Here is a 25,437-nt window from a genome sequence, read left to right on the forward strand (position 1 = left end):
AGCATAAATAAACTTAACTGTAACTTGCCCAAGAAAACTCCTAAACACCCCCTTACATGAACAAAATTGACCTATCTTCCAACTAATATGTAGCTATAATGTGGGATTTTAATTTCCTTTTGAATGCTGATGAAAATAAGTATTGCGTGTTCTCACTGGGAAGTGAATGCCAGACGTCGGGACCCCTATTGATTTAGATGTTAACAAAGTTCGCGGATTTATCAAATGGTAATTTACCGAGCCTCTTGTGTTATACGAATGAATTTGGTAATTACATATAAACATAGAATTGAATTGGGAAGGCGATATTTTATTTTTCAATCTAAACATGAAAAGTGCTGCCTGGATGGTATACATCCGCAACTTTTAGTAATCCAAGCCCTTTAAAATTTGGGTCGGTGTGGGCTAGATAATAAGACCCTACAACCTTACGTAAGGTTCAGCTCTCTTTTATAATTTGAACAGCATATATATGGGATATATATATATGTTTGGAATAACAATTTCCCCAGACAATAATACCATCACCATTAAATGATAAAGGCGTCAATCACAATAATCTTTATGGTTCATATTTTAATGACAATGTACCTCTACACAGAGCTGGCCGGATAAGGGCCGATGATAACGATTCGCATGTGTAACATATACAACACTGCCCAACAGAGGGCAGCAATCCACAATGGCGCATATCACAATGAAGACAAGATAAATGAGTTGTACAATAAAATCATCGCCTTAGTGGGAGGGCAGAATTTAAGCTTAGACATGATGCCAAGCGTACGTGATACGTAAGGTTTTCAAACTGGGGGTTCCATCATGTAAGACATTCGTCAAGTAAAATACCCAGGAACTTTACTGTTGACTTCTTTTCTAAGATAGTATTGTTTGCAGTAATGTTATGATTTGGTTATCAATAATTGGTTTGTTTTTACTATAATTATTCAATTATAAACTGTGAAAACAAAATTTGTGTCATGTCAATTTTCAATGAAGGAACCATGTAGAATGAAAAAAAAATATGTTAAGATAGAGTATCTTCGTCGACACGTATACGGTGATGATGCATTTCGTTATAGAAAGGCATTGATGCTTCCGCCATTTCTATGACATCGTCGGTAAGTTGTTCTCTTGGCGGTGGTGCCTTTGGGGGGTTGAAACAGGTGCTCCTCAGAACACCTCCATAGAATGCATTTAAAGAGACCTGTTCTGCTGTCCAGGCGCATCCCCAGTTCCACCTGCCAATTTCTTCCACCTTTGGTTTCGGCCACGATAGCATCGAAGCATTAAAGGCAGCCCCACTGCCTCGCACCATCGAGGAAGAACGCGACCCGGATCGTTGAGCAGGTCGGACGAGTCAAGGACAACTGCCTCCGGGTCCACCTCCTTGAGGATATAGCGCCACAGGGCATGCAACTCCTTAAAGTAATTTTCGTGTATTCCTAGCTCGTTGTGGTTCCTGACGTCAAAGCTAGCTTCGTCCTTTTCGTCAGGGAGTAACCGGTTAATGGCTTTGAAATGGGGGTAATACATCTTGTGGACTCCAGGATATACCAAATCGGGGTTACGAATAAGGAACGAGTGCCGGTAGCCGCTAGGTATATACCGAGTAACGTCGCCATCAGGCATCCCGTAGGCCATATCCTTGACAAAGACGTGTTTTGCAGTTGTCCGTTCGAGCCGTTCTTTAACGCTCTGGTACCTGTATGCATGACACCAGAAATTAAAGAGTTTGTTTTGTAAAAGAATAAAAGGAAAACACTAGAGGAAAACCGCGATAAAAATAAACAGTGTAATGAAAGTGAGATTAAAATTTCATAATCATCAGCACTATTATGAAATTATCATCATGACCAAATGACCAATGATTTTCATCGTTGAGTGTATTGTCATCATTATTACCGTTACTGCTTGTAGTTGTAGAAGTAGTAGTAGTAGTAGTAGTAGTAGTAATAGTAGTATCGTAATAATAGCAGTATATTACTAGTAGTAGTAGTAATAGTAGCATATGTAGCAGCAGTAGTAGTAGTAGTAGTAGTAGTAGTAGTATGATAATAGTAGTAGTAGTAGTAATAGTAGTAGTATAGTAGTAGTAGCAGTAGTAGTAATAGTAGTATCGTTGTAATAGCAGTATAGTAGTAGTATTAGTAGTCGTAGTAGTAGTAGAAATAGTAGTAGGGGTATAGTAGTAGAAGTAATAGTTCTATAGTAGAAATAGTAGTAGTAGTAGTTGTGGTAGTAGTATAGTAGAAGTAGTAGTAGTATAGTAGAAGTAGTAGAAATAGCAGTAGTAGTAGTAGTAGTATTAGTCGTAGTAGCGGCAGTAGTATAGTAGTAGTAGTAGTAGTATTCGTAGTAGTAGTAGTATTCGTAGTAGTACTAGTAAAAGTAGTAGTACAACTACCCCAAGGATAATTACCCCCTGGACAACTACCCCCGGACAATTACCATAGGGAACAATTACCCCCCCCCCCCCCTCCCGAGGACAAAGGGAGTGCACAGAGTCATACGTCGGCCGTACGTTTGACGTAAGAAGTACTCAAGTCATTCTTGAGTATCTTGGAATCAAACAAACGCCGTAAGAAAGCTGGAAAAGTGAGCTCCATCGATAGGCGGATCCAGGGGGGCGAGTGGCCCGCCCCCCCCCCCCCCCCCCCTTATTGGCGGTGCAAAAAAATGAAAAAAATAAGGGGAAAGAAAGAAAAAAGAAAAAGAAGAGGAAAGAAAGGAGGAAAATGAAGAGATAAAAGAAGAGGAAAAATAAGAGGAGGGATAGTGAAAAAAAAGTCAGGGGGAGACGTGGAAAATGATAAAAATATATATTTCATGTCACTATATTAAATTTTTCGCTCGCGCTTCGCACTCGCATAGCCTGTTCGATGAGATACATACCTGGCTAAATAGGCTGATATGTAGCTTAAAATATCAAGTTTTGAAGTCGATATACAAAGCATGTTTCAGCTCGGACATTATTCTTTTTTTTTTAATTTACAAACTGATTTCTTAAGTGCTCTGTAAAATGTCCGTTTTATGGTATATTTTTAGCTCATGCTGCTCGGTCGTACTATTTGAAAGGCCTACTTCTTTATAAATTCTTACAAACCGTCCTTGAATATACCTTAAACGAATTGTATACTATCATGATTGCCAATTTGTATAGAAAAAACACTGTATTTGATTGTCATATTGTTTACAATTTAGTTATTTTGGTACTTATTTTCTTTCTTCAATATTTGATTGCTCTCACACAAGAATAATGAACACAAAAACACCTTACAATTTTACCATTAAGGGCCTAAGTGGTATTATTGCATTGACGCCCAATGGCGACAATGCATTGTTCTTGTTCCATATTCCTATTCCGTAATCTTCTTCTTCTTCTTCTTCCACCAAAATCCCATTTGTTTAACACATGGTTTTGTTAGCTCTACCCTGACTCCGTCCCTCATCCAAATTTGGTAGACATGTTGTCCAGCATCCCTAGTTGTGCCTCTCATCACTCATGCATGACCATCCAGGCGCCATTTTGTCCATTTCAAGTCCATTTGCATACCATTCTTCATTCTTTCATATCTCAATTATCCTGCATGCTACAGACTTCTAACAAATTGCTATAGATAGTCAAAGAGTTGCTCCATCATCTGCGACGTATAACCTGACCTTCAAAATGCCATCTTCATGTCCTAAATTCAAATCCGAAATAGCCTTCCTTCAAAAAGTTCATATTTATTGAAATGTAAAGTAAAAAAATCGTAAAATGGCCATAACTTTCTCGTTTTTATTTATTTTAAGTTCATCCTTTTAGGAATTAATAACGGTATCATAAAATACAAGTTACTTAATTTTCACGCATCATTGACCTTCCGTCATTGAAATAGCGCCCTCTAAAATTTCAAAAACGCTTACCTTTGAATGCTCCTCATTGCGTCATGCGTGGCCAAACCCGTACCCTTTTTTGAATTTAGGGTCTTCAAGATATGATCTTTCATGCCATTTAAAAAAATATATACCTTACAACTGACGAAATATCTAAAAAATGCTCCCGAAAATCAGCAAAACACCCAAAAATGCACTTTACTGCCAGCACAACTTCAACTTGCTCTTATTTCCTTATTATTGAAGCTTATTCTTTCTAACTTGGCTGATATGAGTATTGATATATACTTCAACCGTTCGTCAACCTTTTGTAACAGAAACTGACAAAAATCTGACGTCAGCTTAAAATTATTGTGCAAAACCTTCATTTTTAATGTCTTTCTTTATATGGCATTTACTTCCGGTCTATTGCCTGCTCACAAATAAAAGTGGTATCAATGTCACCGCATTGGAATACTCTTTTCAGTGATACCAAATACGACATAGGTTACAACAGAAAATTTCAAGATAAGTCAATCTGAACATATGGTATACTGCTCACAATGCACACATTTTCAACAACAACGTATGGGTTGCCAAATGGTCTAAAATTGTTTACTCGAGAATGTAACTTCCTATGGAGAGCAAAATGTGCTAAAATCCAATTTGATTAACATGTAATTTTTGTTAGTCCTCCCCTCCCAGCGTTCCTCATCCAAATTCATTCTAATTTGGTAGACATGTTATCCATAATTAGTGACCATAACTGTAGAAATAGCGCCCTCTATTGCAAAGTTTTAAAATAGTTGAATTGCTATAACTTCCTTGATCGAATTTATTTTTGTCTCATATTTTCAGGGTTTGCAAATTGTATCATTTCAGATAATCCAACTGTGTTTTACGCATCAGTGACCATTCCTTTAAGAAATAGCGCCCTCTAATATTTTGAGAATGTATATCATCTAGAGTTTTCTCTCTATCTCCTTCTGTTCTTGGCCTCTATAAAATCAGAGACGTCAATGCATGCACATCGTTCTGAAACGATTGCAGTTCTAGTTACAAGGTGTTCTTGTGTGTATTATCTTTGCATAAAGTTTCTTTTAGCTTATTGTATCAAGTTATAAAGCATCATCTTATTTGTCCGGGGGTAGTTGTCCGGGGGTAATTGTCCGGGGGTAATTTCAAGTGGGTAGTTGTCCGGGGGTAATTGTCTGGGGGGGGTAATTGTCCGGGGGTAATTGTCCTCGAGGGGTAATTGTCCTCGAGGGGTAATTGTCCGGGGGTAGTTGTCCGGGGGGTAATTGTCCTAGAACCGTAATGATCAGAATGTCATCTGAATAAACAATAATGGAAGTGAGAAGCGCGGTCTAAAATTTGTAATAATGTATACTGACCTGAAATCAGGAAAAGGGACTTGTTCAGGACTGTTGTAGTGACCGATTTGGATGATTAATATCTCGCCAACCATATAACATGCATAATGCGAGCGCGAAGCGCGAGCTGACATTTTTTATATTCTAACCTGAAAGCTTAACATTTTATGCACCTTTGTCGCAAGCTAGAATTTTGATATTTCGATCAGAAAACATGAAATTTATTGAAAATCCGAAGCACGACCTCAACAATCGAAGTTTAGACCTAAAAACGGGACATTCTATTCACTTTAAAAATCATTAAAAAACTTGTTGTTTTGCAGGCGTGAAGCACCAGCTAAAAATGATGATCTGAAAACCGGTACGCTTTGAAATAAAGAACGAGCTGTGTGTGTACCCCAATAAGGAAATCAATGCAAGCGTGGAGATCGGGTTTATCATGTTAAGCACTGTCTAAAATGTAGGACCATTATGAAGAGGACAATTTTGTTACTATAAATGATGCGAGCGCAAAGCGTGAATAAATGTTATTGGGGGGTTTAGATCTAACAAAAAAAACATCGATAATTCCATGTTTTATACTTCTCCCACAGGGTGGATGGAATGGTCATTTTCTTCAACGAGGCCCGTTTTGTACTGGCCTAGGTGACACGAAATCTGTCCAGACATATTTCTACGGGGGAGGGGGCTAATAAGAGACACAAGCACCCCCCCCCCTAACAGTCAGATAATATTATAAATAATAATGCATTTAAATGAGCTATAGACAACTTTTCAACTAAAGGTATTATGAAATCATATATATAATGCGCAGTAATTTATACTGTTTGTACAAAATGTACACAACCACCCCCACCCCCACCCCCCCCCCCCACCCCAAAAAAAGAGAGAGAAGGGTGAAATATGATAATGTTTGAAAAATCTGTCACACAATTGTTTATTAGTAATCAAAATGTTCAAATTTTTGGTCGCTTGTTTCGCTCGCTCACAACTTTTTATAAATTTTATGCAATAGGCCATATCTATAGCCCCCCAATATTTTAATGATAATAAATAATTCCACTGTTGCTTCTAAAATATCAAAATGTCACAACGCGCTCTCTCTCCCTCCCCCCCCCCCCCCCCCCCCCCCCCCCCTCTCTCTCTCTCAATACAGGCAATTCGATTACTGTTCAGCGTCATGCTTGTTAAATTCCAGTCTTTGGTGAGCTAAATTCATCGATGAACTTTAGACCGTTAACTTCGTTTTATTTTTTACCTTGCGACCAGAGAGTGAACCCAAACAATACTCGGATATTTTTTTCAAAAGACGTATACTGACGAGAAAAAGGCATTTTTTGATAAATAGTTTAGTGATGCATGTCTCGCTAACTCCCATAATAACTGTGTATCTGGGAGGCACCCCTCTGGTTTGTGAAGTAATGAATAAAAACGTTACACCACATGTTATTCAGGCCACCGTTCCCCTATCAAAATACTGGCCTCGAGGCCGCCTGTAGTTGTCATATCGCATATCAGACATTTCATGTTGTATCCGTAAAGCATGCATGCATGTTAGAGAAAAGAATAAATGTGATCCAAATCAAATTCGCTATTACACTTTCGTAAATTGTTAATGTTTAGAATAACTTTGGTTACATTAAAACATGGTAGCCTTTTTTCAAATTGTATTCAGGGACGGTATAGGCCCTACTTCGTTAAATTTGATTTTTCAAGAAAGTGAAAAGGGGAACTTGAATAGGAAGAAAAGAGTGGATCGGCCGGAGACCAGGGAAAGAAGAGCAAGCTCTTTTTCAACCCGGCCCCGTAATTTGATTAAGATCAACAATCAGGAATAGATGTAGATGATGATTTTGTCCAGTTTGAAAAGGAACATCCATATTCGAGTAAGGCATACATGCTATCAGTGCCCCCCCCCCCCTTCGATCTGAGATCGAGACTGAGTAGTGTAATACTTACGAGAGCGTCTCGGGGACGAAGGCTCTGTCCATTGCTGCGCTGACATGTCGGGCAACTTTCTCGAAGAGCTGTTCGTTGCCTTTATGGTCCCTGGGAAGAACTGTCCTTTCTTCGATCTTCGCGTTGAGTGCAGCGATGCCGGCATACCCGAAAGGCTCCATCCACATTTCGATCTCGGGTATGTGACTCATCGACAAGGCAAACACCGTGGATGAACCTCGGGGTGTAGTCCACAATATAACTCGACTACGCTCTTCCGACATCGTGAGGCGAAGCACAATCCACAATATATAAATTTTTGTAATGTGATGATGTGAGTTTAAAATGCTCAACAGTCGCGCACTCGAGGGATCTAACCAGTGAATGAGGTAAATAAGAATGTGTTCTATTGTTTGCGCAATCGAATTTCAGCATGTTCCGGGTGCAGGGGCGGATCCCGCTTTCGCCAATAAGGGGGGGGGGCGGAAAATCACTCACATTTTCCTCGATCAGCGACTATAAACTGATTTTTGTTGATTTATAGGGGTAGTCCTATAAAGCCTGAAGTTTTAAGTACATCTTGACTTTATTCTTACAAACAATTATGATTGTCATAACTTTTTTTATTTTCCAATTATACTCCCCTCCACTTATTCATTCACTTTTCTACCTTCTCCTTTTCTCCTCTCCTTTTTTTTCGTACCCACACTTTTTCTCCCCCCCCCCCACCCGCGTCAATAGAGGTGGGGCACAGCCCGGGGGCACATGCAGCCTCTTCAGCCCTGTTACAACCGATCGCACCAACGCATAATGTAGTTTTTCTAACGCATAATGTCACATGTCGCAACGCATAATGTCACAGCGGTATTTTCTTCAGGACTCGAGCTACAGATAAGATATAAAACATGCTTTTACTTAGTATTTTGAGACACGAAAAAGAGAATGATATTATTTTTAAAATCAGGATTACTCTTTGTATGGATATTTGTCGCTTTATTACCATTTCGTCTACTGCCTTTTCCCACTATCGCATGGTCTGATATCATTTCGTCTACCATTCGTCTACCATTAGTTAGTTAGTCAACTATCAACATAGTCCAATAACCATTTCGTCTAATTACCATCTCGTCTAATAGCCAGTTGGTCTAATAGCCGTTGTGTTTATTATCATTTAGTCTAATTGTATTTTTTCAGTTGGTCCAATATCCATTTCGTCCAATATCATTACGTCTATTACCTTTTGGTCTAATAGCCAATTGGTCTAATAACCACTTGGTTTACTCTCATTTTCGTCCATGTTCCATTTGGTCTAACTTCAGTTGGTTCGCTATCACTTTGTCTAAACCCATTTCGGCTAACAATCATTTGGTATCGTTGCCATGGGTCCAATCACCATTAGGTCCTATCACCGGTTCTAGGACGATTACCCCCAGAAAATCACCGTCCGGACAACCACCTCTTGACATTTAGCCTCCGAGAACAATTACTCCCGAGGACAATTACCCCGGACAATCATCCCCTGGACAATTATTTCACAGATAATTACCCCCCCCCAGCAAATGCCCCGAGGAAAATGATTTCCCAGACAGTTACCGCCAAACAATTACACCCGGAAAATCCCCCCCCCCCCCCACCTTCTCTCTGGCATCGAATCAAGCGTGACCCCAGGGGGGAAGGGGGCACTCGACCAAAAAGTGGTAGGGGTGCGCCGCGGGCGAGACAAAAAACGGGGTCCTTGGAACGGATCGCTAGCGTGTCAGTGCTGACATGGCTGATGCATCCCTGTGGAACGGACATGCGTGCATGATGTAGCTCGCCCGGCGGCACGTCCGCCGGGTGCGCTCGCGCAGAGGTGATGGTCGGACAGCGCTCTGCGGCCGCATTTCACCAAAATTGCAGCTCATTGTAGCAGATCAATGCGACCGGAACGGCGTAACGAAAAATATGACAAGCTTTGGAGCGAATTTCTTTCTTCTTTTTTCTCGATAAGAAGAAAATTTTTGCCTTGGAGCGGCTTTCTTTGTTCTTTTTCTCAATAAGACAAAGATGCTATGCCTTGGAACGGAAATTTGAGTGTAAAAATGGGGGTCCCCTCCGCGGCACATTATTATATACTGAGTGCCCCCCCCCCCCGGGCGTGAACCATTATAATGGCCTGGGTCGGTGGCACAGGTTTTCAATATATTTTCTACTTTATCTTATGTTAATAACTTTCTCTCTTATATCGCTCTCTCTCCTTTTTTCTCTCTCCCTCTCTCTCATTTTCTTCTTTTTCATTTTTTTCTTCCTTTTCCGCCTTTTTTCTTTTTTTTTCGTTTAGCAATGCCTTCTGCATCATGAAAAATGGGGGTGGGGGCTTGCGCTACATAGCTACGCATACTTTTATGTACATCAGAAAATGTGTAAACTGGCCAACATATACTAAGTTTTCATAGAACAGTTGAACATTCATGAAAAACACGATTAGACATAATAATCACACATGCCTAATTTCTCTGATTTTTCCAACTTATCTGATTTTTCTTGATTCATTTGGGGTTTAATTTCAGAAAAAAATCAGGAAAATAGATAAAACATTCAAGACACCTTCACAAGTAGAAACATTGAAAGTCGGAAACGCAAACCATCAACACTACTATTGACAAGAAGAACCTATGAACCTGTTATTTTAAAACAATTCATCTAACAATTAAGCTAAGAATTATGAAACAATAATTGGTGCACATTCCAGATTAAGATGTGGCTTTAGTTTTAATACAGAAAGAAAAAAATTGTCAGGGGTGTAATTGTCCTCAGGGGTAATTGTCCTCGGGGGTAATTGTCCTCAAGGGGTAATTGTCCTCAGGGGGTAATTGTCCAGGGGGTAATTGTCCTCGGGTGGGTAAAATTGTCAGGGATTAGTTGTCCGGAAGGGTGATTGTCCGTGGGGTAATTGTCCTAGAACCAATGATTGGACCTATTGGTGATTGGACCCGTGGCAACGATACCAAATGAGTATTAGCCGAAATGGATTTAGACAAAGTGATAGCGAACCAACTGAAGTTAGACCAAATGGAACATGGACGAAAATGAGAGTACACCAAGTGGTTATTAGACCAAAAAGTAATAGACGTAATGATATTGGACAAAATGGATATTGGACCAACTGAAAAAAATACAATTAGACTAAATGATAATAAACACAACGGCTATTAGACCAACTGGCTATTAGACGAGATGGTAATTAGACGAAATGGTTATTGGACTATGTTGATAGTTGACTAACTAATGGTAGACGAAATGATATCAGACCATGCGATAGTGGGGAAAAGGCAGTAGACGAAATGGTAATAAAGCGACAAATATCCATACAAAGAGTAATCCTGATTTCAAAATAATTTCATTCTCTTTTCGTGTCTCAAAATACTAAGTCAAAGCATGTTTTATATCTTATCTGTAGCTCGAGTCCTGAAGAAAATACCGCTGTGACATTATGCGTTGCGACATGTGACATTATGCGTTAGAAAAACTACGACATTATGCGTTGACTGCGACATTATGCGTCGGACGCTCTTGGCATAATGTCGCAGATTGCGACAATCCCGACCTTTCGTTTGAGGACGCGAACGCTAATTTACAACGGTAGTTGATTTTGGAAGAGACTTTAGGGCCCGTCGTAAAACTCTGGCCGGCAATGCAAATTGTGTGACATGAGATTTTTTTTTCGTTTCGCATCTGCGACGGATACGTTCAATATACGTTTCGTGTGCAAAATTCTGGTTGCTACTATGGTAACAGCGATATATCCGATTGAGGACGACTTTCCAAATCAACATTTGACTCCTCCTAGAGCTCGAGAGGCCGCCCGGGGGGCCCACTTCCATTGATTAGTGGATACTAAGAGCGACTACGCGTAAAAGGGGACAGAGTGGGCAACTACATTACGTATAGACCTATGTAACGTTATAATTAAAGGTGTCAAAACGATGTTTAAAATGCTGAAAAAAGGATACATATCCAATACTTGTAGGGTTTCACACTTGTTAAGAGATGCATTTTCATAATCTGGAAAATAATTAATTGCTTCCCTTGTTTAGCGGGTACTGTTCGAAACCCCATGGTCGTGCCTGGTATCCACTCATCAATGGAAGTGGTCCCCCCGGAATTTGAATCTAATCCACATTTCTGCGGAAAGTAAAACATAATGCCCATTACATCGTGTGCTAGAGGCATATCGTTTGTGTAGAAGGGGTTAAACAAAAGAAACAAAAGAAACCCGCGAGGTCAACACGTCCCTGGTCAAACGTATTGCATGCTGTGTACATACGTGTATCAACGCATGCGAAATGAAATGTTCGGCTGGAGAGGTTAATCTAACCCATGAAATCAATTGCCAGTGATCCACCAATAATCCACATTAAATACAATATCGATTCGATGGACTGTTAATGATCTATATCTAAGCCTTCATTCAGTAAGTTTTTCCTCTCTCAATATGTAGTCGATTTTTTTGAAAAACCACTTTCTTATCCATCATAATTTATTTTAGGTCCTCGTTTCGAATATCTCCAGCCACCAGTCGTAATATACATGCACATATGGTGCGGATGTCGCGGGAAGGATTTTGCACACGAAATGCAGATCTGTAGGGCCTGTAATCCCCCGGTAACACAAAGCTTAGCATTGATTGTAGAACAGTTTTCTACGTTTGATTCTATTGACTATAATGTACAATCAATCTTAAAAATCAAGTGTATGATTAAGCGTTAACATTTGTGTTAGGGGACCCTAATATTAGTCGGTGAAGATTGCGAAAGGTCCCAATTATGCGTTGCTGCGACATTACCGGTTGTAACAGGCCTCTTTTATATTTGCACGTCACAGAGTCAGCACACAAGCTGTGATAATGTGATATTCTCTATCCGCCCTTTCACACGGTAAAACAAATCCCAATATGAATGATGTTTGCCGTGAAAAACAAGACTTATTACGAATATTTAGCCAAACAAAACTAGGACATGATTAAAATCACGAACGCTAATCGCAGTCACGATTACATAATAGCAATCATCATTACAATGATGATTCAAGGTTCACATGTGAAATGGCCATATAGCATCTACAGAAAAAGATCTGTCATTCATTAAGGGTCTTTTCACATGTGAATCTTGAATCATCATTGTAATGATGATTGCTATTGTAATCATGACTGTGATAAGCGTTCATGATTCTAATCATGTTCTAGTTTGGTTTTACACGTGCCAAATATTCGTCATATTAGCCTTATTTTTCACTGGAATCATAATTGAAATTACAATTTTTTACCGTGTGTACGGGCATGTCATTACGAAACAGCCATTGTTTGAGAAGTTATCAACCGAGCTTTCTAGGAAGAATTCAGTCGCGGTCACCACACCATACATGTAAACGACAAAATTTCTTAGGTCTATTGAAAACTAACATGGATCAACAATATTTGCAAAACTGTTGGCAAGAAATACTAGAGTCATCAAACAAGCTCTTGCTGATTATTTTGTTCGGTTTTATTAATGGTCAAGTCCACTTCAGAAAAGTTTTGATTTTAATCAATAGAGAAAAATCAGACAAGCACATTGCTGAAAATTTCATCAAAATCGGATGTAAAATAAGAAAGTAATGACATTTCAAAGTTTCGCTTATTTTCAACAAAATAGTTATATGAACGAGCCAGGTACATCCAAATGAGAGAGTCGATGATGTCACTCCGTCACTATTTCTTTTGTTTTTTATTGTTTGAATTATACAATATTTCAATTTTTACGAATTTGACGATTAGGACCTCCTTGCCTGAAGCACAAAATGTTAAAATAATGGAATTCCACGCGTTCAGGGAGGAATGAAACTTCATTTCACATGACAATGACGAGAAAATAAAAATATTTCATATTTCATATAATAAAATACAAAATGAATAAATTGTAGTGATTTTTTTTTTACCTAATTACAAAGAAAGCATAAATGCTTGTAAGGGAGCAACCAGAGGACCGACAGCTAAATAATTACAGGAGAGTTATGCCTACTCATTTTCACCAAGCCACCAGTATTTTAGGGAGATTCATATTCACACATTTCTAGGTGTTCAAAGTTTGTTGTGCAAATCACCCTGACAAAAAGTTCACTGAAAGATAAGTAGAAAATAATTGAAAAATATTGCAAAAGGATCGAGAAAAATCCACCGAAGAATAAAAAAAGTTACTAAGATAACACATCGTGCGGTAAAACATCATTAAAGTGAATTTTCTCAGAAAATTGAAAAGGCTTTTTACTGTACCTTCAGTATATCAATAGGCCAATTATTTCACACCCGTTTCTAAAAAAGAAAACCAGAATAAGTCATGGTCACGAACCATTAAAAATTAAAATTTATGCATTTTACATGGGGCAGCTGCTCGTTTATGAAATTAAAAATCAAAAATGTAAAATTATAATGACTTTCTTCACTCATCTTTAATGAATATTCCTCAAACTTTAACCAATATTTTGTTTTACTTTTCTGCTATTTTTACAACAAATTTTTCTTCAGGGTGAACTTCCCCTTAAAAAGGGTTGACCTTGGCGCAATCTTGTTCTGCTGGATCGCCCTCACGGGGTCATAGGAATTTCAGAGAGAAAAAAGAAAGAACAGGAAAGGGAAGAGGCTTGGAATATAATATTTTATTTTGTTTCCCAAGTTCGCCAGGCATAAAAATGTCATGCCCATTTGTTTTTTGACTCGTTATATTACTCCACGGAGCAGAAGAGAATTTGTCATCTCTTTAATGCCATTGACATGGACATGATGGAATTGCCGATCCAGGATATGACTAAAAGCAATTCTCTATTTACCATCACTGTTTTTTTTTTACACGTGGATGTGCTGGTATTCTTCCGATACTACGTCGGCTTCCCGCAAGGGTCTTAGGGGTAATTTTTACGATTATTATTTAATTTTAAATATTGAAGGAGTACATCGTATGTAATATATTATTATACAGGTTATATAGTTATATAGATATCCAATATAATGCAAAAATTATTTCGAAAAATTCAAGTAAAACTAAAAACTATAGGTAAATCGAATAGGGTATAATAAAAAAATAATAATAATCGTAAAAATTACCGAAGAAGTCCCTTCCTTATCAGGTCGACCTGAAAACGGGACAGCACTTTATTCATCATTCATCATGAACGGTGTCAAGAGCAAATAATGTTAGCGCGAAGCGCGAGCTAGAATGTGTTAATATACTGACTTAAAAAGTGACGTCGAAGCAGGACTCTTTGTAAGAATTAATGAACAGGATGTACTGACCTGAAAATGGGACATTTTAAACACATTGTATGATCGTGAATAGTATGGATATATCAGCGGAAGTTGAAAATCTTCACGCATTGATTAGGGCTATTTTGGCTTAAATTTTAAGCGCTTTTGTTTTTTGGGGGGGTATTAAGTATTTTGTCGCTAGCAATGATCGATTGTCAATCATTATTATTATTGACCATAACTGAACATAGGGGCAAGAAGACCGAACTTTTACATTTTGGGCTCCTTATCGAGGTATATACTAATGCTACTACACTAAACCTCACATGACTTATTTCCTGTATCCTACACAGCCGTGAAGCTACTCATTTTATGTTTTGTCTATGTCAAAAGGACCGACTTAACCCTGGTCATCGGGTATAAGTTCAACATTACTGGCATGTAAGTAGGTCGATAGTGTGAACCCATAAAATAGTGAAAGAAAAAAAATCAAATGGGAGTTACCATGGCCGATTGGTCTAAGGCACCTGATTAGACACATTAAATTCCGGGGTTCGAACCCCGGTCCGGGCACCTATTGTGCCCCGATCAAGGCATCAATCGTGCGGCTCTTTAAATGGACATGTTATATTATTATGAGCATTCTTATGTAAATGAGTGAAAAATCAATAACACATTCATTTCTAAGCTTCATTGGTTAAACTTTTCTTGAGGGTTGAAGAAAAAAACACCTTGCAAGCTAGATAACATTAGATAATGTTTTTCTTTTCTTTTTTTTAGTTATAGGATCTAATGGGTTATACCTTTGACCAATTACTACTGATTGGACGGAAAACGGAAAATCGTGCACTTTCCACAAAGTACAAGCCATATTGAAAACTCTATCTCCTTTTAAAATCTTAATGTTCAATGAGGCCCAAAGGCCCCGACACAAAAATCTACCATCATGATATGATTTACTGGCGTAAATCTGGAAAGAGGGGGGGGGGGGTAGGGGACGCATCCCCCACTTTTCAGAGAGTGGTGATTGCATGTGCAATTCTCCCCCACTTTTCAAGCTAAAAACGATATTTTTTAATCATCAATTGATTGATACTATACTGTTAATGCGTGGATTCATTTTAAATGTGATTAAAATTACCCAGTTTTGCATTTTTAAAAATGCGAAATTTCTTGCAAACTAATATTACAATATTTTGGCCGGGGATTTTGGTCACGACAAATCCCCATGTCTAGCTTTATATTGCAGATGTAATTTCCCCTGCATTATGAGTGTATAATAGTCCATTTATGAATTGGATGATATACCAATTACTTTTAAATATGGTTATAACTCTGATCACAAACCAAGCAAAACATAATTTGAATACACTGAATGTGGGGAGGGGGTAGTATCCTTGCATCTCTGTGAAAGCAGGGGAAGATTTTGTTTAAAAATATAGGCATACATCTATACTTCAAGTTAAGTGTATGATGAGTTACTGATGACATTGACCAAATCAATGCCGTTGTTGAAACATAATTATCAAAGGAAAGTTACCGCAGCAATAATTTCCTTACACTTAAAGGTCAAGTCCGGCCTCAGAAAAATGTTGGTTTGAATCAATAGAGAAAAATCAGACGAGTACAATGCTGAAAATTTCATCAAAATCGGATGTAAAATGATAAAGTTATGACATTTCAAAGTTTCGCTTATTTTTAACAAAATAGTTATATGAACGAGCTAGTTACATCCAAATGAGTGAGTTGATGATGTCACTCACTCACTATTTCTTTTGTTTTTTTTATTGTTGGCATTATACAATATTTCGAATTTGACGAATTTGACGATTTGGACCTCCTTGCGTGAAGCACAAAATGTTAAAATAATGGAATTCCACATGTTCAGGGAGGAATGAAACTTCATTTCACTGACAATGACGAGAAAATAAAAATATTTCATATAATAAAATACAAAAGAAATAGGGAGTGAGTGATGTCATCATTTCCTCATTTGCATACCGACCGAAATGTGCATGCATATAACTGTTTTGTGAAATCAAGCGAAACTTTAAAATGCCATAACTTTTTTATTTTACATCCGATTTTGATGAAGTTTTCAGTGTTATGCTTGTTGAATTTTTCTCTTTTTATTCAAATTAAGTTTTGTTGGACTGGACTTGTCCTTTACTAATTTCACCAGTCTATATAGGAGATTTTAGATCACATTAATTCCATTAAAATTTAATAAATATTTCAAATATGAATTTTGATCAAAATTTTGAACGTCGCATCTCCCAATATAATCTCCCAATAATAGAGATTATTCAAAATCTTTCCTTTCTGCAAAATTTTCTTATCAATTTGCATTATGTGCTATTTCCATTGATCATTTCATATTATGCACCCTTATTTCCGATAGTTATGAATTGTGATCCCAATTATTATCATTCTTATCTCATCTTTAACCAATGAGCAAAATGAGTTTTCATTGAACAAAGTATGGACTGTTTAATACTCTTTCTTTTTGATTTCCTTTTCTTCTAATGTTAAGTTTATTGATAATTTGCCTTAATCTTCCTCTGAATATGCGGCACTCGCGGCACTTTTCAAAATAACTACACACTCCTTGAAAGACGATTTTGCCAGGGATTTTGCTCATCATTCTGTCTTACTATTGAATTTGCTATAGCTTGCTTCGCTCGCTTGCATATTGATATTTACTATAATTCATTACTTTATATCATGGCAGATCCATTTCAATATAACTATCGAAATAAATTGTGATAGGCCTAAAAAGGTTTTCTTTTAAAAGAATGTAGGGAGGGGCTGTTTTTTATGTCGAGGGAGTACCAAAATCTAGGGCCATCGAACATAAGTATACTCTTCGCCAATAACGTTCTAAAACGAGGTAAATGAAATTCATTAGATTGCCAAGTATACTGGGTAATTATGAAAAGTCCGATTAAGAAGAAACATAGAATCAAATACATGTACACATATCAAATCAAGTAAATAATGGAATACCGATGTCAATTTTGTCTAATGCTCTATATTGGACCATTTTATGATATAGGTAATAGGTTGTATTAAAAAATCAAAAAAAAAGGAAAAAGAAGAAAGAAAGCCCTCCATTCTGATCACCGGTAATTGCGAACGATCTTTGGCACATTCTGCTCGACATTTCATGTGCTTAGCTTAATTCTAAAGACAATTTATATATTATGTCATTGTCTCATTTGCAGCAATTTGTTTGACAGGGGTTGGGCAAGACAAAATAAGATGAGACATCAGGGGGTAATCCCCTCATACATGACCCAATCTTCTTTAAACAATTATTTTTCTTGTTCTTTCCATCACCTCTTTCCAAATGTACGGGGGCAATGACCCCCGGCGCCAGATTATGATCCGACCCGTAGAGATATGTTAGTATACATCTCTATGATCCGACCTCAATGAATGTTTCTGTTTCACTCCAACTTCTCTTATTTTGTAATAAATGTGAATTAGTCCATGTAATACGCCTTGTTGTAGAATTTATCCCTAAAATTAGCCTCCAGCACCGGCTTCGCGGTTTTGTAGATATACCTATAGGTAAAATATAGTTTTCCTGAATCGTAGGTTACCGGTAGTCTTGATCAAAGTGGGCGTGGTAAGTAAACAAACTCATGCAAGCCGTGATCCGCCCCTTTTCGATTTCGGAGTTCAGACGATCAATATTTCACACAATTATTAGGTTTCCATGCCATATAGGACCTCTTTGTTTCGGTGAGCATCTTTATAGATATTCAATACACTGTTATTCATTCAAAATTTGATCGAAAAAGTATTCTGATGTTAAATTTGCATGTTGCTGCTTAACATTCATTCAGCCCCTCAGGCCTCAGCTGCTGTTGCTGCGTGTCGGGCGATAGTACGGTATTTGGGCGAACTTTGCGCCGAATCGTAGGGGGAGCGATTGGTTTGATGTGGCCACACAGACCGCTGCATTATTCCCTCACATGAACACTGTCATTGAGGCCGTTGTCATTACGCTTTTTAAAACTAGTCTACTGGAAGCCGATTCAGGAAACCACTTTGGAAGATCGCTTTGCTAGCGTTTCCACTTGATCACACGAAAGTGGTTTTCAAAATCACTTCACGTAAAGCGCTCTTGTTGCTATGGAAACGCTCTCAGTAGGGTGACACGTTTTGCGCGAAATTCGAAACCGCAGCATAGGCATTCTACACCTGTCGTGTCGAGTAGCGCTCTCGAAATGTGCGAAGATCGCTTCCCGAAGAACGGTTGTGTCCTCACTTACGCTAAAACCACTTTAACGAGGCAAAGCGATCTTGAAAACTACATCGCGAGGTGGTTTTCCAAACTGGTTTGGAAGATTGCTTCCAAGACCGCTTTGACCGTTCTCACTACGCGTTAAACTAGTTTCCACTAAACTAGTTTCCTCTAAACTAGTTTTAGGAACGTAGTGAGAACAGCCTCTTTGAATTCCTTTTTTGACTAGGTGCTTTCTGAGGTGCTTTCATTGAGTTAGCATGGGTTCACTAGGTTTACTGTCTTTGTTTCATTTGAAATGAAATTAGGGTCTAGATCTACTTTGTATTTGTATTTTTTTTATGTGGGAAATAGAAATTTGACCTTGATAAGTTAATTTTCCATAATTTTCATCACCTGATCATACTAAACCACAACAAGTCCGGCCGGCCGGCCTAAAATCTCACTCTATTCCCGACCAATATGAACTACATCAATTGGCTTTAACAATGGGGATGATGGTAAAATGTCAGAAATTGTCAATAAGTCCCCAGATTTTTATTCGCCTCTAACTTCTTGCCTACCTTGAGCAATTGATTTCTGATATATTTGAAAAAAATATTTAGAGCTAATTACAATCTTTCTTTGTAAATTCTGAAAAATGCATGTCTCTTTATACACAGGTTGAAGCAATGCTGAAGTTGATTAGAGCAGCATGCTTACATTATAATCACCCTACAACATTCCGTGCTACTGTTACTGGTACGATTCGTGTACCCAGGAGAATGTCAACCCTTGATACCACATATTGCTCATCATCAAAAGCAAGAGATGACTGCCAACATTATTTACGACAGAGAGCGCAAGAAATATTTGAAGCTGGAGTGGAAGCCGTTCTTCCAAGTCAGATGGTCAAAGGTGATGAATCCGGGGGGGGGGGGGGGGGGTGGAATTAATGATGTTTTTCCATTCACTATTCAAATTTTTTAGATATTTTTTTATCGTTTTGTGACGAATAAAAGCTGCAAAGATATAAAAATTAAAAAGCTTTTTTGAGTACGGGTAAGTAGCCTACACTTCCCCACATTTTCTGTCTATTCCCAATTATTGTTTTATTCATAAAAATGCCTACTATTTCAGTACTTAAGTTCTGATATTTTGGGGCACTTTCATTAGATCTTAAAAACAAATAGAAAAAATTAAGTCATTTAAGGCCATTTATTTAGGGCCCTGGATTAATCTAAACACCGCAAGTGTCGATGAAAAAAATTGTCAATGTCTATAATGTTAGGATGATTGCAATGTCATTATCGTCAATTAATCACTAACATTGTAACAATTGTTGTCTGATCACCATCATCGTCATGAATTAAACACCATTATTATTATCATTGTGATCATCATTTATAACATCATTATTGTCATCATATAGTCATTATCAACATCCTCATCACTATCACTGGTCATCATGCTAACACTAAACAGAATTCTAGAAATTATTGTTAATCCTCCGGTACAATAACAACTGTCTGGTGGTAATCATGTCAAAAAGTATTTGCAAGCTTTTTAACTCGTCTACACATATTTTGATTGTTTCAGATGCTCTGTGTTTTGAAGGCAGTAGACTTAACGTTAATGGACAAGAGTACGTGGTCAATAAGAATGTTCACATCGTTGCCTTTGGTAAAGCAGTGGCTGGGATGGTAAGAGCAGCAGAAGACATCCTAGGTGATGATGTGGTTGATGGCATTGCAAGCGTACCATTTGGAATTCAGAAGACCCTGATCGATCTCAACAAAGAGTATGTATAATTTTGTATGAAATGTAACATTTGAGTGTATTAATGAATATACTGTAGGCCTACTTGTAAGAATGACTCGAGTCCATCTTTTGGTCAGCTTGAGTTTAATATGGTGAATGATTGCTTATACATGAGCCAATCTTGTGTGCATTTTATATTCTGGAATTCCTCCACCCACAGGTTCCCAAAGTGAATGAGATATTGATCAAAATCCCTATGGGAGATACACAAAAATCATTTGGTTTTCCTTGTTTGTACTCCAAATGATCTATCAAGGAATGTGGTTGTTCTTATATTCACAATCAATGTTACCCTGTATTTATTATGAAATTCTCCCTGCACTTGAAAGTCCCTGAATTGTATTTACACTAGCTTGCATATGGCACACCGATACTGGTAATGGCCTCCCGATAATTGGTAGCCCTGTAAATTAGGGATCTTATGCATGCCTTCTTATGTAGAAAGGGACAAGTGGCCCAAGGTGTCTCACTGGATGCATTCAAGTATTGGGTTCGAAACCCAGCCACAGCGCGTAATGCCCCTGAGCAATACATTTTATCTCCATAGCACTTTCATATCTTATCTTTCAGATTTGACCTTTAATAAAGATCAGCCCTCTATATAAATCTATCTTATTGACTTTTTCCTGTACAAATCGTAAACCGACAAAGACCTCTCAGCATAGTTTAATCCGCGTTCATTGTGCAAAGTTACTTAGTAGCCTAGAATGAGTGTGGGCAGTATCCCAAGTACCCTAAGTGATAATTCTTATCAATGTCATTTTGTGCTGCCTAAAGATTCCAAATTTCCTCAATCTTATGTGTCATATTTAGAGTTAAGCAAAATATAGAGACTGGCAAAATCACAAAAATGTTATCACTGGAGTTTGTATATTCTACTGTTTACTTTTACAGAGCTCTCCTGCCGAGGTCAGATTCAAAAGTCAAGATGATTGAAGGAGCAAAGGACAATCTTCCAGATTCAGATTCATTACGAGCTGCTGAAGAAATCTTGAGACTGGCCAACAAGCTAACTGAAAGTGATATCCTCTTAGTAATGATTTCAGGCAAGTAAACCTATGAATTAGGTCGTATCACCTTCCTGCCATTTCCCAGTGAAGTATATATGATTTCAGCTTTATATTCAGCAGGTTTTACTTGAATGTGTATATTGTTTTTAAATTGAAACGTTATTATTTCAAGCAAGCGACACCATGACATAGGTCATATCTTCTACATGTTCAGCACAGTATTTTGTTTAGATTTTTCGTTTAGCAGGTTAATAGGTAATAATTTTTGTATTGTGGGAGTTGCTGGATTATTTTAGTATCGTACAGTACATTACAGTCTGCAAAGTCGACCTTCTATAAGTTGAATAATCACCTGAGTTAGGTGAAGCTATTTTGTTATTCCAAATTGTGCAAATCATGGGTCATGTATACGGTACATCTTCAAACTTGGATTTCGCCTAAGTCGAATAGATATCTTTAGTCCCAAGAGATCCAACTTGTAAGGCAGATTCATTTTTTTTAGATTAAAAAGTTAGTCATCAAAAGCCCTCTTCCCCCCCCCCCCCCCCCCCCGATCTGCACTTATGGTTGACTGCCCATTGAACCCATTGTTTTGTGCTTCAAGTGTAAAATGAAAGATCACTGTAAGCCACGTGTGGATAAAGAATCTAAATGAATGAAATTGCTTTGTCAATTTCTAATCAAGATTCAAATTGGCTTACCTCTTTTGGTTCACATAAAGGTGGAGGATCTGCTTTGCTTCCGTCACCAATCCCGCCCATTACTCTGGCTGAGAAACTACACGTCATCAACCTACTAGCAAGGAGAGGAGCCACAATTGAACAACTCAATACAGTGAGAAAGAATCTCTCAACACTCAAGGGTGGACGGCTATCCAGCATGGCAAGACCCGCAAAGGTTAGTTTTTTAGGTGCAATATGATGTACAGTGTGTACCCAAAAAAGGGCCAGCAAAAAGTGTTTCTTTAGGCAGAATGTGATGTAAAGTGTGCCCTAGGAAAAAAAATTGACCTGCAAAATTAAGGTTAATTAAGGTTAGTTCTTACTTAAGGCACAAATTTGATGTACATTGTGTTCCAGAAGAAAAGAAAACTGTTAATCATATCATGATTCTGGTTACAAATGACTTTAAGCAAGGCTGGTGATATTTTCTTGTATACCCCTATGTCAAAAATCAACTTCGAGCGGCCCATCAGGGAAAATATGGCTGAAAAAATATTCCACCCCTTCCCCCCTATTGGTGAAGGCTGGATCCGACCCATGTAGCAAACCTATCACCCTAAAAAGGTGTTCCAGGACATTGAAAAAACACGCCTAACTTACACACACAGCTTTGTATTAAACACCACCAAAGTTTAGTGATCTTCTGTAGCTTAGGCAAACTGAATTAAGTTTCTTTGTTTACAGATTTAGAAAGAGCATTTTTAAAAATTATTTTTATGATATGATAGGATGGACATATTTTACTAGTTAATTGAATCATAAAATAAGTATATTGCAATCTATATGCAGGATGAAAATCTAAACATTTATAGATTGAAAGATGAGAATAAGTTCAAATGGGGTGTCAAACGTTTCTATCTAAATGATGTAATGTGATAAGAATAACTTACAATTGATGTTCACCTAATTCATTACAGGTTATTAGCTTGATTCTATCGGACATTATTGGAGACCCCAAAGATTTGATTGCGAGTGGACCGACTGTACCAGACTCTTCTACAACCCAAGACTGTCTGAAGATCTTCCAAGAGTTTTCAATCCCTAGAGATGAGATACCTTCTTCAGTTCTGGAAGTCCTTGATAGGCCAGCCAATCATTCAAACTCTGAACCGTTAAGTGCCTTTTCTCATGCTAATAACGTGATCATTGGAAGCAACTCAATCGCAGTAGCTGCAGCAAAGAAGAGGGCAGAAGCCATCGGTTTTGAGACAGTGAACATATCAAATGCCATTGATGGCGAAGCAAGGCACGTTGCAACCTTGTTTGCTGATTTAGCCAAGTATGTTTGTGATAGATATACAGCAGGATTTACCGGTGGAAAGGCATTTGCAGAATGCTTCAAGGTTACCAAAGACACGGTTCAAGAACTTGAGGACACTTTAGAGGTGGCTGTCCAAGGGAACAAGCCAGTTTGTATCATTGGTGCAGGAGAAACTACCGTGACTGTCAAAGGAAAGGGAAAGGGTGGTAGGAACCAGGAACTGGCTTTGGCTGCAGGAATCGCAATGAAAGAATCCTCAGCCTTGCAGACTTACCACAAAGGTGGGTTCCGTGTGGCCCTCCTCTCCGCTGGGACAGATGGACAGGATGGACCTACAGATGCTGCAGGAGCCATTGCTGACTTTGATCTGGTCACCAGAGCCTGTGAATCAGGTTTATATCCTGCAACGTACCTGGACAACAATGATTCCTATACATTCTACAGAACATTCGATCAAGGACGTAACCTGGTGGTCACTGGATTGACTGGGACAAATGTAATGGATGTTCAAATACTCCTTGTCTATCCACCCCATAGCTCTCTCTGATATTATGAATGTTAATGTAATACAAGTACCTTTAATACACTTTGTTCATTGTCTGCAGTGTACCCTGATGAATGTACATGGAGGGCTATGAAAAGGCTTTACAGATTAAGATTAAGATGAAATTCAATGTATGACTAAAGTTTAGTAATAGGACACTAGGGAAGCCAAAGATCTGGACATGAATTTTGCCAAGTTTAATTTTTCCTTTTCCATTTGCCTAATTAATAATATAGTCTATTGGTCATTTGGTTTATTTGCCTCGTTTCTTAGACCATTTGGACCAATGACCTTATGATCATATTCCATGCAAAATATGACATCTGAAATGAAAATAATTTCAAATCAATTGTGATTATGGCAGTGCCATCTGTTATTATGGGACAGGTGGGTGGGCTAGTACCCTTTCGCCTCTCTCCTTTCGCTAGTAGGGCTTGTATGGTTTGTTGTGTCACAGCCTCGTAGGGAAATTATGGAGGAAACATGTAAGAAAAGAGAAGAGGGTGTTGTTTGTAAAAGGAAAGAGAGAGAATAAAGGTTAAGAAAGAAATCCTAATTGAAAAAAATACTTGTTATACTTGATGACGATGATCTATATTTTCTCCATTTCACTATAACATGAGCCCCTGGTGACTGAGGAATGAATTGTGATTTCAAGTTTAGTGTTAGTGTCGATCTCAAGCTCACTAACGACAATGAAAACATGCTAGAGTCTGTATTTTCAGATAAGGTTAGTGCAAGTCACCAGAGCTATATTACTTCTTAGCAGTAAAAATTTTGACTCTTACATTTCTTGATGTGATTCCATAAAGCGATTTTTGTACAATGAAATTTAAATGAAATTTTGGTTCCATGACATTTGCTCAGGCGACAATTGCTCCAATGAAATATTGGCACGTTAAGCCAAACAATCCTTAACTTCCAAAAGAAAATGAATCCTATTATCATCTAGATATAGAATGTATTAGTGATGCATTGAAAACACATATTTTGGTCTCCATCAATTGCCCATGCAGTATCAGAGCATATCCCTTAAAAGGACCGTAATCTGACGAATATCCCATAGGCTCCTGTACAAAATTTGCTGTTGAGTATTAAAGAGACCATATTTAACAGTCTAGTGCGCATGTGTGAAATATACAATGCATACAACAATGAAAGCAAAGCGATGCGCAGCATAGATCACCACCACAGAACTTGATATGCTACCCAGTCATTGGACCATTCAGCAACAAAACGTTTCATGGAACTTTTCTACTGCTAAAATAATTTCCAAAATTGTTTTTTTTTCATGTTTTGAAGATTTTTTTTCCATGACAAAGAAAATGTTTGTATATTTTCTAAATCCCCATAAAGAATGTTAATAATTATATACCATTGTATGCACTTGAGTGATATATATTGCACAATTTGAAGACAAGTTC

General features: G+C 37.9%; 2 protein-coding genes across 2 annotated transcripts; one reads left to right on the plus strand and one right to left on the minus strand.

Moving 5' to 3' along the window:
• Window positions 1-1,194: 1,194 nt before the first annotated feature.
• LOC121412149 lies at window positions 1,195-7,545 on the minus strand. The gene is made up of 2 exons (XM_041605055.1): window positions 7,188-7,545; window positions 1,195-1,702 (listed from the first exon to the last, which is right to left on the minus strand). The coding sequence occupies exons 1-2, from the start codon at window positions 7,448-7,450 to the stop codon at window positions 1,195-1,197; spliced, it is 771 nt and encodes a 256-aa protein (XP_041460989.1). The 5' UTR covers window positions 7,451-7,545.
• Window positions 7,546-18,055: 10,510 nt separating this feature from the next.
• On the plus strand, window positions 18,056-24,573 carry LOC121411886 (glycerate kinase-like). Its single transcript, XM_041604773.1, has 6 exons — window positions 18,056-18,171; window positions 19,339-19,573; window positions 20,255-20,456; window positions 21,371-21,522; window positions 22,208-22,383; window positions 23,126-24,573. The coding sequence occupies exons 2-6, from the start codon at window positions 19,348-19,350 to the stop codon at window positions 24,014-24,016; spliced, it is 1,647 nt and encodes a 548-aa protein (XP_041460707.1). The 5' UTR covers window positions 18,056-18,171; window positions 19,339-19,347; the 3' UTR covers window positions 24,017-24,573.
• The last annotated feature ends 864 nt before the right edge of the window (window positions 24,574-25,437 follow it).

Source organism: Lytechinus variegatus, chromosome 3 (assembly GCF_018143015.1).
Source record: "Lytechinus variegatus isolate NC3 chromosome 3, Lvar_3.0, whole genome shotgun sequence".
NCBI lineage: Eukaryota > Metazoa > Echinodermata > Echinoidea > Temnopleuroida > Toxopneustidae > Lytechinus > Lytechinus variegatus.